This window comes from Paroedura picta, chromosome 9, assembly GCF_049243985.1.
Source record: "Paroedura picta isolate Pp20150507F chromosome 9, Ppicta_v3.0, whole genome shotgun sequence".
Classification (NCBI taxonomy): Eukaryota; Metazoa; Chordata; class Lepidosauria; order Squamata; family Gekkonidae; genus Paroedura; species Paroedura picta.
Window position 1 is genome coordinate 74,531,302 of NC_135377.1, and position 12,877 is coordinate 74,544,178.

At 49.6% G+C, this 12,877-nt stretch overlaps 1 protein-coding gene across 7 annotated transcripts in view; it reads right to left on the bottom strand.

The window, feature by feature from the left end:
• The window catches only part of TRIO (trio Rho guanine nucleotide exchange factor), a 309,088-nt gene that overhangs the window by 184,380 nt on the left and 111,831 nt on the right, over window positions 1-12,877 (bottom strand). For all 7 annotated transcript variants that reach the window (XM_077353339.1, XM_077353341.1, XM_077353340.1 and 4 more), the window contains exons 9-10: window positions 12,525-12,755; window positions 3,122-3,244 (exon numbers count right to left, since the gene is read on the bottom strand). In XM_077353339.1, the coding sequence (XP_077209454.1) occupies window positions 3,122-3,244; window positions 12,525-12,755 (354 nt within the window). The remainder of the gene's footprint in view (window positions 1-3,121; window positions 3,245-12,524; window positions 12,756-12,877) is intronic.

A 12,877-nucleotide genomic window follows, 5' to 3' on the forward strand; every position in this document is an offset into this window, starting at 1 on the left:
GACCCATTTGGAAAACCCTTCCAGGGCCATCAAGATATCCCAGGTTTTCATGAAAACCGGATTGAGAAACTCTGCTGTATTGAAATGATACAACATGAAAGAACAATAAACGTGGGAATAAATGCAGCTGCACAAGATCATCTTGGAGGGCCCCTGTCCGGCCAATGCTGAGGCCTCTGCATTGGTTACCAATTAGCTTCCAGATCAGGTTTAAGGACATCCGTGGCTTGGGTCCAGCCTATCTGAGAGACGGCTTTCTCCTTATACCACTCCCAGGAATCTTTGCTCTGAGGCGTTGAATTGCTGGTGGCCCCTGGCCCCTGGGAGGCATGCCTGGCCTACACTAGGGCAAGGGATTTTTCAGTCCTGGCGGCGACCTGGTGGAATGAGCTCCCGGAAGAGCTGAGAGCCGGACAGAGCTGTCGAGTGTTCCGCAGGGCCTGCCAGCAGCTCTTCCCCCAGGCGTCTGGTTGAGGCCAGGTCCCTCCCTGTCTAGGTCCCATAGGCCAGTGGATTCCCTCCCCCAAGGCAATGGTGGCTATTGCAGCAGGACACGGATGGGTGGGACAGGGGAGGTCAATAGATAGATTTGCTGCCAGTATTGGCTTGTCGTTCTGTGTATTATGTGAGTCCGGGAGGGCCCTGGAGTGGCAGTCTATAATTATGAATACAAATAATAAATGATTGAGAATTACTATTTTCTTGAGTTATGGAAACGAAGAAAAGAAACAGGCGGATCTCAGTTCCTGGCCAGGTAGGGCAAAATGAAACAGGCTGCTGGACAGGATGCTGTCCCCATACCTGTTGTGCTGTTTTGATTACGCACGTCAACAAGCAAGATGCCGCTGCCGCGTCAGGGAAGGAGGCTGCACCAATGCAAGCCTGACTGAGGATTCCTGGCCTAGTTCCTGACAGCGGATTAGCAGACAGTTTGAGGGGAATCCCTCTCTACACTCTGACAGAGGCCCGGGCTTCCCAATGGAGCCCACAGCTGGGGGGGCACAAGACACCTGGCGAGCGGCCACGAGTCCTCCCCACCCTCTGGGGCAGCCAGCAGGAACCAGGCCCGTTTGCCCCTTGTTTCTGGTGTGAGGCCAGACGACTCCTCGTGTCCAAAGGATTCTCACAGGGGAATCTGGCCTAAGAATCCAAGGGAGTTCTTCAAGGGGACAGGCACAATCGTTAAGACAAATCAGTGAGGCTTTAGCTAAAAACACTAGGTACACTGTGAATTTAAAGCAAGCAGAATTGGTGAAAGACCCCCCCCACACACACACACACTTTTGGTCCAGTTAAGAAACAAACTTTGTAGGTTTTTTAAGTTACTGTATATACTTGCATAAATTGACCAGCATATAAGCCGATGGTGGGAGATGCAGCAGCTTCTGGTAAACTTATATTAATTGAGGCATCAGTACGTTAAATGTTTCTCAATATTTATTTCAAAGAAAAACAGTAAAGTAGCTCTGTAAGTGCAAAAGAGGGTCAACAAGAGCAATATGGTCTCAACAATAACTTACAAAATGCAAAAACGGCAGCTCAATCGGGAGCCAAGCAAAAACACAAGAGTTAAAATCCTTCAAAACTGGATCCCTCCTCCTCCTCCTCTGTATGTCCAAACAGAGTTCAGCTGTAGCTGGTGGGAGGCTCTCAGGACAGACTGAGTTTGCAGTCATCACCATCGCTGCTGTCTTCCCTGCCATCCAGAGCACCAGAAAGCGGGGGGGGGGGGGGGGAGTGTCACACAGACAGCTTCCTCCTCCTCACGTGAACCTTCCCTACTGACCTCCAGTGGAGGAGCTCCAGGTGGCTCAAGGGCTTAAGCCATGCTCCATCACCACAGGCTCTCCCATCCACCCCCCCCCCACCCCCAACAAATACAGAAAAGTCAGTCGGATCAAGAAGCTGCTGGTTTTTGTACCCTGCTTTTCACTCACCAAAGGAGTTTCAAAGCGGCTTACAATTGCCTTCCTTTGCTTCCTAGATGCCAGACACCCGGAGAGAGCTCTGACAGAACTGCTCTGTGAGAACAGCTCTGGCAGGAGAACCAAACAGTGCCCCCCAGGCCAGCAAACCAGAGCAGAACAACAGTACCCGAAGTTGGCAACCTACTACAACACGTACAACGGCTACCAAACTGGGAGAATGGACAACTCTGACTCCAACTGCAGTGCCCCCCAGAACAAAACACTGAAAGAAAGAACTGTAAAAATCAACTTTTAAAAGAGACACAACCCCAAGGCAAACAATGCTGCCCTTCAGATAAAAGAAGAAAGAAACACTAGGAGAAAGAAACAGTACCTAAATCCCAAAGCACCCCTAAACCCTCCCCACCCCAGCCCCAGCCACCAAAAGAAGAGTTTCGAAGAAGTAATTAGGAAGAACAAAAGTGAAGGCAAAAGGAAAAAAAAGATCAGAGTCCCTCAGTCAAACCACTGATGTCCTACAAGCTGCCAGAGCAAGAAGCGCAGCTTGCAGGACACATTTGCAAAAGCCAAGGCAACGACTGGCTGGCTGCTTTCCGTAGCCGGAGAAGGCTGTTATTTCAAGTCCCATATATACCTGCAAATAAGCCGAGGAGGGATTTTCAGTGTGAAAAGGAATGCTGAAAAACTCAGCTTATGCATGAGTGTATACGGTAATTGTTTTTGTGATATTTGTGATTACTGAATCAAAGTTCCTCCAAGTTAAATAGAGCTTCTCACACCCTTGACTTTAATACTTGTTGCTGCCAACAAGCCTGCCCAGAGGCACGGCCTCACTCACGGAATGTGTCTGCAGGGAGCTGGCCCGTCAGAATTCAGCACCAGGAGCACCTGCTGATTCTTGCCACCCAGGGACTCTGCATGATGCTGCACGAGCATGCCATTCAAATGTCCAGTCCCCCCCACTCCAGGCAGACATTGGGGGAAAGGAATCCAAGCCATATAAGCAACAAATAGGCCCTTCTCCATGCTGAGGGGAAAAAACTACTCCACTTTACACAGTGGGGGGAGCAAGTCCAACAGCGTCCTTTCCCAATGTGACATTCCAAGGAAAAGCCGGCACTCAGCAATAAGGGAAACCCAAAAGGCTTCAGATTCCAAATCTCAAGCCAAGTTGCCCCCAAGGATGGACCTACCTGAGCCACTTCTTCAAAGTCTTCATGACGCTTCTGCAACGCTCTGGCTCGATGCAGCGATTTCCCAACCCCGGTGTGCTTGCTGAGGAAGGCTTCCCCGTGGTTCTCAATCCAATCCAAGACCTGCAAGAACAAGCCTGCATGAAGCAATCTCGGAGGCCCACGCCCAGGCAGGAGGCTGCAGACAACGGCGACCACAGCAGTAACCCATCGCTTGCGGGCCAAAGACACTTCCCCACCCCATACTGAAAGCTCAGCCAAGATAACATTAACATCATATATATAAACAGCACGCATTTAGAGCCCAGCCGCACCTTGAAGACCACCAAAGATTTCTTAAAGGCATGCTCATATTTTGGGTCTGAAAGGAGCCAGCCCATCTAGCTCCCCACCTCCTTAGGCAGCCCATTCCACTGCTGCACTAGACTCCTAGAATCCTAGAGTGGGAAGGGGCCATGCAGGCCATCTAGTCCCACCCCCTGCTCAGTGCAGGATCAGCCTCAGGCATCCAGGAGAAGGATCTGTCCAGCCGCTGCTTGAAGACCGGCAGTGAGGGGGAGCTCCCCACCACCTTAGGCAGCCCATCCCACTGCTGAACTAGACTCTTAGAATCCTAGAGTGGGAAGGGCCCATGAAGGCCATCTAGTCCACCCCCTGCTCAAGGCAGGATCAGCCTCAGGCATCCAGGAGAAGGATCTGTCCAGCCACTGCTTGAAGACCGGCAGTGAGGGGGAGCTCCCCACCTCCTTAGGCAGCCCATCCCACTTCTGAACTACTCCTAGAATCCTAGAGTGGGAGGGGCCATACAGGCCATCTAGTCCCATCCCCTGCTCAGTGCAGGATCAGCCTAAAGCATCCAGGAGAAGGATCTGTCCAGCCACTGCTTGAAGACGGCCAGTGAGGGGGAGCTCCCCACCTCCTTAGGCAGCCCCTTCCTCTGCTGAACTAGACTCAGAGAATCCTAGAGTGAGAAGGGGCCATACAGGCCATTTAGTCCCATCCCCTGCTCAGTACAGGATCAGCCTCAGGCATCCAGGAGAAGGATCTCTCCAGCCGCTGCTTGAAGACCACCAGTGAGGGAGAGCTCACCACCATTTTAGGCAGCTGATTTCACAGCTGAACTGCTCTGTGAATTCCCCCCCCCCCCCCGTTATCCAGCCAGTACTATTCTATAAGTAGCTTTAAACCATTACTGCGGTCCTATCCTATCCAAGAGACAACCTTTCAAATACTTAAAGAGAGCAATCATGTTTCTGCTAAACCTCCTCTTCTCCAGGCTGAACATCCCCATGTCCCTCAGCCTTTCCTCATAGGGTTTGGTCCCCAGGCCCTAAATGATCTGCATCCCTCTCCTCTGAATCTACCCAATTTTGACCCATTTCAAGGTAAGGAACCTAAAAAGGTCAACATAAGGGAAATTAATTTAGGCCTCTGTAGGGTAGAACACAATTTTAAAATTTAGTACTAATATTTATTAAAATTAAATGCCCTAGCAGTGCCTCAATAAAATAAGTGCATACATGCATAGCAAGGTCTCCACTGACCAGTTACATTTTGATGTTACTGCCTTTATTATTATTATTATTATTATTATTATTATTATTATTATTATTATTATTATTATTATTATTATTATTATTTTCGATTTATTTACCACCTCTCCCCGCCTCTCCTATACATAAATGCTATTATTCAAGGTTCTGGTTCTAACCTTCAAGGCTTTACGCGAGTTGGGACCCACATACCTGAGGGACCGCCTATCGCCCTATGCCCCTCGCAGGGCCTTGCGCTCTGCGGGTGAAAACCTGTTGGTCGTTCCCGGCCCCAAGGAAGCCCGCCTGGCCTCGACCAGGGCCAGGGCCTTCTCGGTCCTGGCCCCGACCTGGTGGAATGAGCTCCCGGAAGAGCTGAGGGCCCTGCGGGATCTTTCAACGTTCTGCAGGGCCTGCAAGACGGAGCTCTTCGGCCAGGTTTATGGTTGAGGCCGGGGCTGATAATAGATCTATGCCTCCCCCGGGGACTCGGGTTCTGGACCCGAAGCAAAACATCATCAGGACCTCCTCTCCACCCGCTAGTAGTGGGAGGGGGGGGGGGGAGTTGAGCTGCCGTTCTTGCCATGCCGGCAATATTGGCAATGTTATTATTGTTTTTATGGGGTTTTAATGGGGATTTGTGATATTGTTACCCGCCACCAGCCGCAAGGGAGTGGCGGGCTATATATCTAATAATAATAATAATAAAATTATTATTATTATTATATACTCAGGACACTTTAGACCTTAATTCATTTCTTTGGACCAGAAGGTGAGAGAAAAGTAATTGAGGCCTCTAAGGCAGTGGTCCCCAACCTTTTTATCACCAGGGACCACTCAACACCGGGGACCACTCACTGGGGACCACTCAACGCCTTTTCTGAGGCCTGGGGGGGGGGTTGTTTACTCCTCTACTCTCAACCACTGCCTTAATGCTCTCTGATCGCTATGGTAATGTTTAAACATCCCTTCAAAATAAGGTACAGACACGCCACAACAATGAAGTGTGTTGTAAGGGGCTGGGGGGGATGAAGTAAAGGGGGGGGAGAAGGCGTCCTTCGGGGCCCACCTCCAATTAGTCGAAGGACCACATGTGGTCTGCCGCCCACAGGTTGGGGATCGCTACTCTAAGGTTACAAGAACAGGGGGAAGCACTTTCAGTGTCCAGCAAGGGTCAGGTAGGAGCCAACCTTCATCCAAAGCATGCTCAACTTTGTGCATGTCCTTTTTGAAGTGAGGCCTCCAGAACTGCAGGTATAGTCTGCCAAAAGGGGCAGTGGAACTATGACATCTTGCAATTGTGATGTGACACCTCTTTGATACAGCCCAAGACTACATTAGACTTTTTTACCACTGCATCACACCGTTACCTCATATTTAGCTTATAGTCCACAAAACCCCCAAGACCTTGTTCACACACGCACCTCCCTATCAGTGTGTCTCACACCCAGTAGGCATGCTTCTCATTTTTGTGACCCAGATGTAGAGTTTGCATTTCTTATTGAATTGCACCTTGTTTTCGTTTGCTCACTTTCCCAGCATGTTGAGATCTTGCTGAATTCTCTCTCTCTCTCTCTTCTCAGGTGTTTGCTACTCCTCTCAATTTGGTGATCATCTTCAAATGTAATGAGCAGTCTTTCCACCCCCTCATCCAGATCACTGATTAAAATGTTGAAAGGTCCTGGACACAGTATGAAGCCCTGTGGCCCCCTGCTGCTCACCACCCACTAGTGTGATGAAACACCAGTGACAATTACTCTATGGGTACAGTTCCCTAGCCAGTTCCTGATCAAAACTTAAGTCTGCAGTCCTCCATTTTACCCATGAGAACATCATGTGGAACCTTATCAAAACATCAACGGAGTTACCATGATCTTGTAAGCCCATGGCTTAGACAAAGGAACTAGTTTGTCTGGCAGGACCTGTTGTAAACAAATCCATGCTGACTTTCCCAGATCAACAAACTGTCCTTCAGATGTTTGCAAACAGCTCCCTTTTAATATCTGCTCCATTATCTTCCCTGTGACAGAGGTCAGGGCTCACTGGCTTGCAGTTTCCTGGGCTTCCTTTTCTAAAGATAGGGATAACATTTGCTCACTTCCAGTCTTCTGGCACGCCTCCAGTCCTTCAAGAGGTCCTGAAGATGATGGACAAGGCTTCCTCAAGCAATCCACAAAGTTCCTTAACACTCTTAGGTGCCCACCATCCAGCCCAGGGGATTTGAACTCATCCAGTGCAGCTAGGTGTCTCTAGACATGGGTCAACCTGCCACTCAGACATTCTAGCTTGCCTACTACCATCTCTAGATGTATCTATACTTCTTCAGGGGAAAAACAGAACCAAAAGGTACTGCGTCTTTCTTCTTTCTCTCTGTCCTACGTCAGAGTTTCTGCATCTTCGCTGTGGGCTATTTCCTCATTCTCCTTACTTTTGTTCCTCTGGAAATAGGCCAGAGCTGAGGTCAGCCATGGCAACACTAGGGCTCTCACAGGTTTTCACCAGCCCTGCACATCAGGCAGGCCACACTCTGGTGCATGGCTGGCTGTGGAGCTGGCAGTGGCAAACCCCGTCCCATGGTCAGACTGCTATGCCCTGAAGGCCCCGCTGCGACTGCCACCTCTCCCTCAGTTGCGTCTCGAGCAGATTTCAGCTCGCCCACAGAGACTTGTGGATCCAATTGGATTCCTGAATGCTCGGCAGGACCCACTGCCTCCCAGCATGTCTCTGAAATGGCCTGGTCAGTAATTGGCCTGACCAAACGCTGGCCGCCACTGACAGGCTAGCTCCCTGATATCCTCTCTGCCTCCGTCCCAAGCGGACTGCCTGGTATACAGAGGAAACAGGAACTGGGACAACTAACGAGTCTGGAGGAAGACTCGTGATAAAACATCAAGAAATCTTATAGGATGCTGATGAAAGCCTATGAGATGGTAGTGAAGTCAGGAACACTTAGTCTGACTCGACCTCCATGCCATCCACAAACAAATGCCCAGCACAATTGGTTAAGAGAGTCCGGTCACTTACAGCCATGGAGGAAGGGCACCAAACCAACAGCCCATCTGAAGTCAGGCATTTGTGAGGCATTTGTGAGCTACTTCGCAGATGAAATCCCAAGACTCCGCCGTCCCCTCCCAACAACCTGGGGCACAGAAAGTGAACGAGAGGCCCCTTGTCTGCCTCTGCAGGCAACACGGGATGACTTCAAACGGCTCATGCTAACTGAAGTGGGCCTGCCACATAGTCACTAGACCCCAGCCCATCATGGCTACGTAAAAGGCCAGATGAGAGGATTGGGGCCCCTCTATGGGACATAATCAACTTCTCCCTCTCAACAGGAGAATTCCTGGATGGACTGAAAAAGGCTGCTGCATGTCTGCTGCAGAAAAAAGCATCTCTGGATCCACAGGAACCGGCTAACTACCACCAAGTCTCATATTTAGCGTTTCATAGAACCACAGAGTTGGAAGGGGCCAAACAGGCCATCTAGTCTAACCCCCTGCTCAACGCAGGATCAGCCCTAAGCATCCTAAAACATCCAAAGAATTCTGTGGGAAACGGTATAAAGAGCTGCTGTCGACCAAATATCAGTATTCCTGGATGTCACTTTGATCCCAGATCCGTCCCAGTCAGGTTTCTGGCCTGGCCATGGGGTGGAAACAGTGCTGTTTGCCCTGATGGATGATCTCCGTCACCAGCTGGACCGAGGCGGGTCAGTGCTGCTTGTATTACTTGACCATACAGGAATGCTGCACCTGAATGATCATGAGCTCTTAGCTGGCCACCTCACCAATGCCAAAATATGGGGAACAGCCCTTCAGTGGCTGATTTCCTTTCTGCAGGGTCACAGAAGGAGGGTAGCAATAGGAGAGAGACAATAAAACCGCTGACAGCTCACATGCGCTGGTCCTCTCTCTAATTAATATTTAATATCTTTATTTATGCACCCTCTCATCCAGCTGGTGTGGAGTTTTGGGTTTGGGCGCCATCAATATGCAGATGACACCCAGCTCTTTGTCCTGATGGATGGCCACTATGATTCTCCACCAGAAACTTTAATTAGATGTCTGGAAGCTGTGACAGGCTGGCTCAAGTAGAGCCATCTGAAGCTCAACCCTTCAAAGACAGAGGTCCTACAGCTAGGGAGAAAGGGTCTAAGTGAGGAGCTGCAACGATGCAACCTAGATTGAGTGCAACCCTCAGTGATCCACTTCACCAGAAATCTGGACAAGATCTTAGATACCTCCCTAGAGCCAGTTTGGTGTAGTGGTTGGGAGTGCAGACTTCTAATATGGCTGGATACTCCCCCACATGCAGCCAGCTTGGTGACCTTGGGCTCGCCACAGCACTGATAAAACTGTTCTGGCCGAGCATTGATATCAGGGCTCTCTCAGCCTCACCCACCTCACAGGGTGTCTGTTGTGGGGAGAGGAAAGGGAAGGCGACTGTAAGCTGCTTTGAGCCTCCTTCGGGTAGTGAAAAGCAGCATATAAGAACCATTTCTTTCTTTCTTTCTTTCTTTCTTTCTTTCTTTCTTTCTTTCTTTCTTTCTTTCTTTCTTTCTTTCTTTCTTTCTTTCTTTCTTTCTTTCTTTCTTTCTTTCTTCTCCTCCTCCTCCTCCTCCTCCTCCTCCTTCTTCTTCTTCCTTTACATGGAGGCACAGGTCACAAGAATAGCATGGGTGGCATTGTTCCGTCTGCAACAAGCCAAACTACTAGCACACTACATGCCTACTGGGTGGGAGATACACTGCTGGGGAGGTGTGTACAGAGTACCTAGCCACAGTGATCCATGTGATCGTCACCACTAGACTGGACTTCTGCAACTCCCTCTACACAGATGTACCCCTGTCCTTGATTAGGAAACTACAACTGATCCAGAACGTAGAACCAGGGTTCTCACAGGAACACACTGGAGGGTCCACATCCAACCAGTGCTCCAACAGCTACAATGGTTACCTGCTGAATACTGGATCACCCTTTAAGGCCATATGCAGTTTGGGTCCAGTGTGCCTGAGACACTGCTTCTCTGCCCATGCCCCCCTGGCACATCCCTCCTGCCTGCCCACTCACAATCTGCCTCTAAATTCATAAAATCAGCATTTCTGTCAGGTGGCTATCTAGCCTCTTCCAATGATCAAATGAGCTCCCAGAAGAGACCTGGGCCCTGTTGGAGCTACCACGGTTTCAAAATGGAGCTCTTCAGCGAGGCACTTGGTCGAAGCCAATAACACCACCTGCTGGGCTCCCAGAAGCCCCTGCCACCTCGATACACTCATTTTATGGGAGTGTGACTATAACATTACTGTGATTAAAGGTCCTGTAAATAAATGTTACCTAGGTTATGTTATGACTATGCTGACAATACCGCATTAATTACACTGTTATTGTACTATATTGCACTGTATCACGCAATTTATGTTCTTTGTAAACTGCCCTGAGTCACAAGAGTGTATAAATCTAAATCAATCAATAAAATAAACATACCTAAATAAGCTTTTCTTGTTAAAGTGGGTTTCCTTGGCCAGTCTCAGCTCACTCCCAGCTTTGGTCCCTCTGACGGCTGACCTCTGCCTACTAACCTGCAGACACTTTTCTTCAAAGGTCTGCCTTTCCCCCCATTTCTTGAACATTTCCTTTTTCTTCCTTAGGTGCTTCTGTTCAACAAAACAGGCTTCCTGGATCCCCACCATGTTTCACTCTTTCCGGAATAGTCATTAGGGTTGTGTGCGGCGGCGGCCGAATTGGCCGTTCCAGGCCGAAGCAGCCAGCACTGTGCCGCGGGGGGGGGGGGGGGTCGCAGGTGCATTGACCTGCGCATGGGTGCCCCCCCCCCCCGTGGCACAGTGCTGGCTGCTTCAGCCTGGAACGGCCGATTTGGCCGCCGCCGCACACAACCCTAATAGCCATGGCTTAAAGATGTCATAGCTGGAGATTGAGAAGAGCCCAGCCTTGCCCTACTCCTTTCTCTTTTTTTAAATTGATTTATATTGTATTTATATACCACCCTCCCCGAACGCTCAGGGCGGTATACGTGAAACAACAAAACGGTACAGATAAAATCATTCTGGCAACAGTAAGGTGGTAACAATAACATTAACATAGTAACAATAGCAACAATAACATTAAGGAAGGTGGAACTGCAAAGAGCTCAACTCGGACTGAGACCCAGGGGTTGGGTGGGGGTTGGGTGGATTTGTCAACAGTCATGGTAGGAGGGCAGGGCTTGGGGGGCCAATTGGAAGCGATGGTTTGGGTCGACCTCAACCAAATGCCTGGCGGAGGAGCTCCCTTTTGCAGGCCCTGCGGAACTGCTTTAGTTCTGTCTTTTAGCATTCTTCTCCACAGGATGACTATCATCATGCCTTTGAGTTTATAAAAGTCTGACCTACAAATGTATCACGTAACCATCTGGCTATGAACTCCCCCCCCCCATCTCAAAAGGAGGACCATGTTCTAGGGGGACATGGTCGCTCCACCCACGGTCCCCTTCTGCCTTTACCCCTTCTATCAACTCTTGTTTGTTGGCCAGTATTGTCGAGTATGGCTGAGTCTCTTGTAGGTTCTTCCACCATCTGAAAAATCCCAAGCAAGGAAAACTTTCCGGAGGTACCTACTCAAGCCAAGGACGACCTAGCGGGATTCTTGTCACACATATGAAAAGTGGACATAAGATCAGCCTGCTGGATCACACCAATTCCTTCTAGCCCAGTGGTTCTCAACCTTCCTAATGCGGCAACCCCCTCATCCAGTGCCTCATGTTGTGGTGACCCCCAACCTTAAAATTATGCACGTGCCACAGGAACAGGCTCAAGGAAAATGGCAGCCATGCGGGCCACGAAATCCAAATCCACTCCCCCCCGCCCCCTCCCCCGCCAACAGAGCAGCCATTCCAAAACTTCAGAGCAAAAGCAGGTTTGAGGAGGCTGGGGAACTCCCTGAGGGCACACAAATGCACTACAATGCTGAGTGGAAGCAAGGGAAAACCCACACAGCTGAAAACCACAGAACTCCAGGCAGGTAACCCCTCCAGGCAGAAGACTCCGTGGGCACCTGGGGAAAGGGCTCTTTCTTCCCCTCCCAACAGAGCCCTGCCCTGGCTGCTGTTGATCCTTGCTCCCAATTCAAAGCCTGGCGGCTCCTTCCCGCCAGTGCAGTGATAAAGATTTGTGCCCCACAAATCTGGAGACAGTAAGAGGTAGGCAGCCATGTTAATCTGTCCGTAGCTTTAAAAAAGAGCCAGAGTGCAGGAGCACTTTAAAAAGCAATGCAATGTGTGGCAGGAGATGAGCTTTCATGAGCCACTGCTCACTTCTTCTCATATATGAAGTTATCAGAATAAGTGAGCCATGAGTGAGGAAGTGGGGCCCTGACCATGATCTTTATCCCAACAAGGTTTAGGAAAGACCGCAGCAAAAAGGGGGAGAACTGGGAGAGTGGACAGTCAGGGGCTGACATTGTGTGGATGCTCCAAAGAAAGAGTTCCTTTTGGACACCAAGCCAGACTAAAACAACCCCATGGGAGTCATCCCCCACACCATTTTGCCAGTTCCTTATTCACAGTAAAGATTGATTTATATTTCCAGGGGAGTCAAAAAGTAACAGCTCCCGACTGAGCTAAAGTGAACCTTCTTCTCAATTTGCTTTTTTGGGCATCTTTCATTTGTGACTGAGTGAAACAAGGTCAATAATGGCTTTAATCTCACCCAAGGTGGTGCTCTGCTGAATGAAAGAGGATCAAAATGCACTTCACTTGCCCTGAATTTCTGCTCACCTTCTGGAGACAAAAGCTGACAACTGCTTTTTAAATATACACAAACGTTTTGCAAGCAACTGCAATGCACACTCCCCCAACACACAAGGCCGTGAACTGACCTGCTGAACATCCTGCTGAAACACGCACAGCTGAAGCCTCTGATGCAGGCGGACCTTCCGATGCTGCCAGATGTTCTCCAGTTGCCGCTGGTGATGCAGAACTTCGTGGATAATATCTAGAACGTGGTGCACCGCCTTGGAGTAATTGGCAGAAGCGGTTAGGGAGTCTGAGCTCCCAGGAGTCAGAGGCCGCTGCAGTTTGTCAAGCAGGGACTTCCCATCCTGGCTCACCTGGACAGCAAGTGAGAAGAATTTAAGCACACACTGACAGGCTACAGTTACCTTTAAGCATTTGGAACAGTAAGTTTCCATCTCAAGCATATGGTTATTTATTATAACGATAAGCCAGAAAA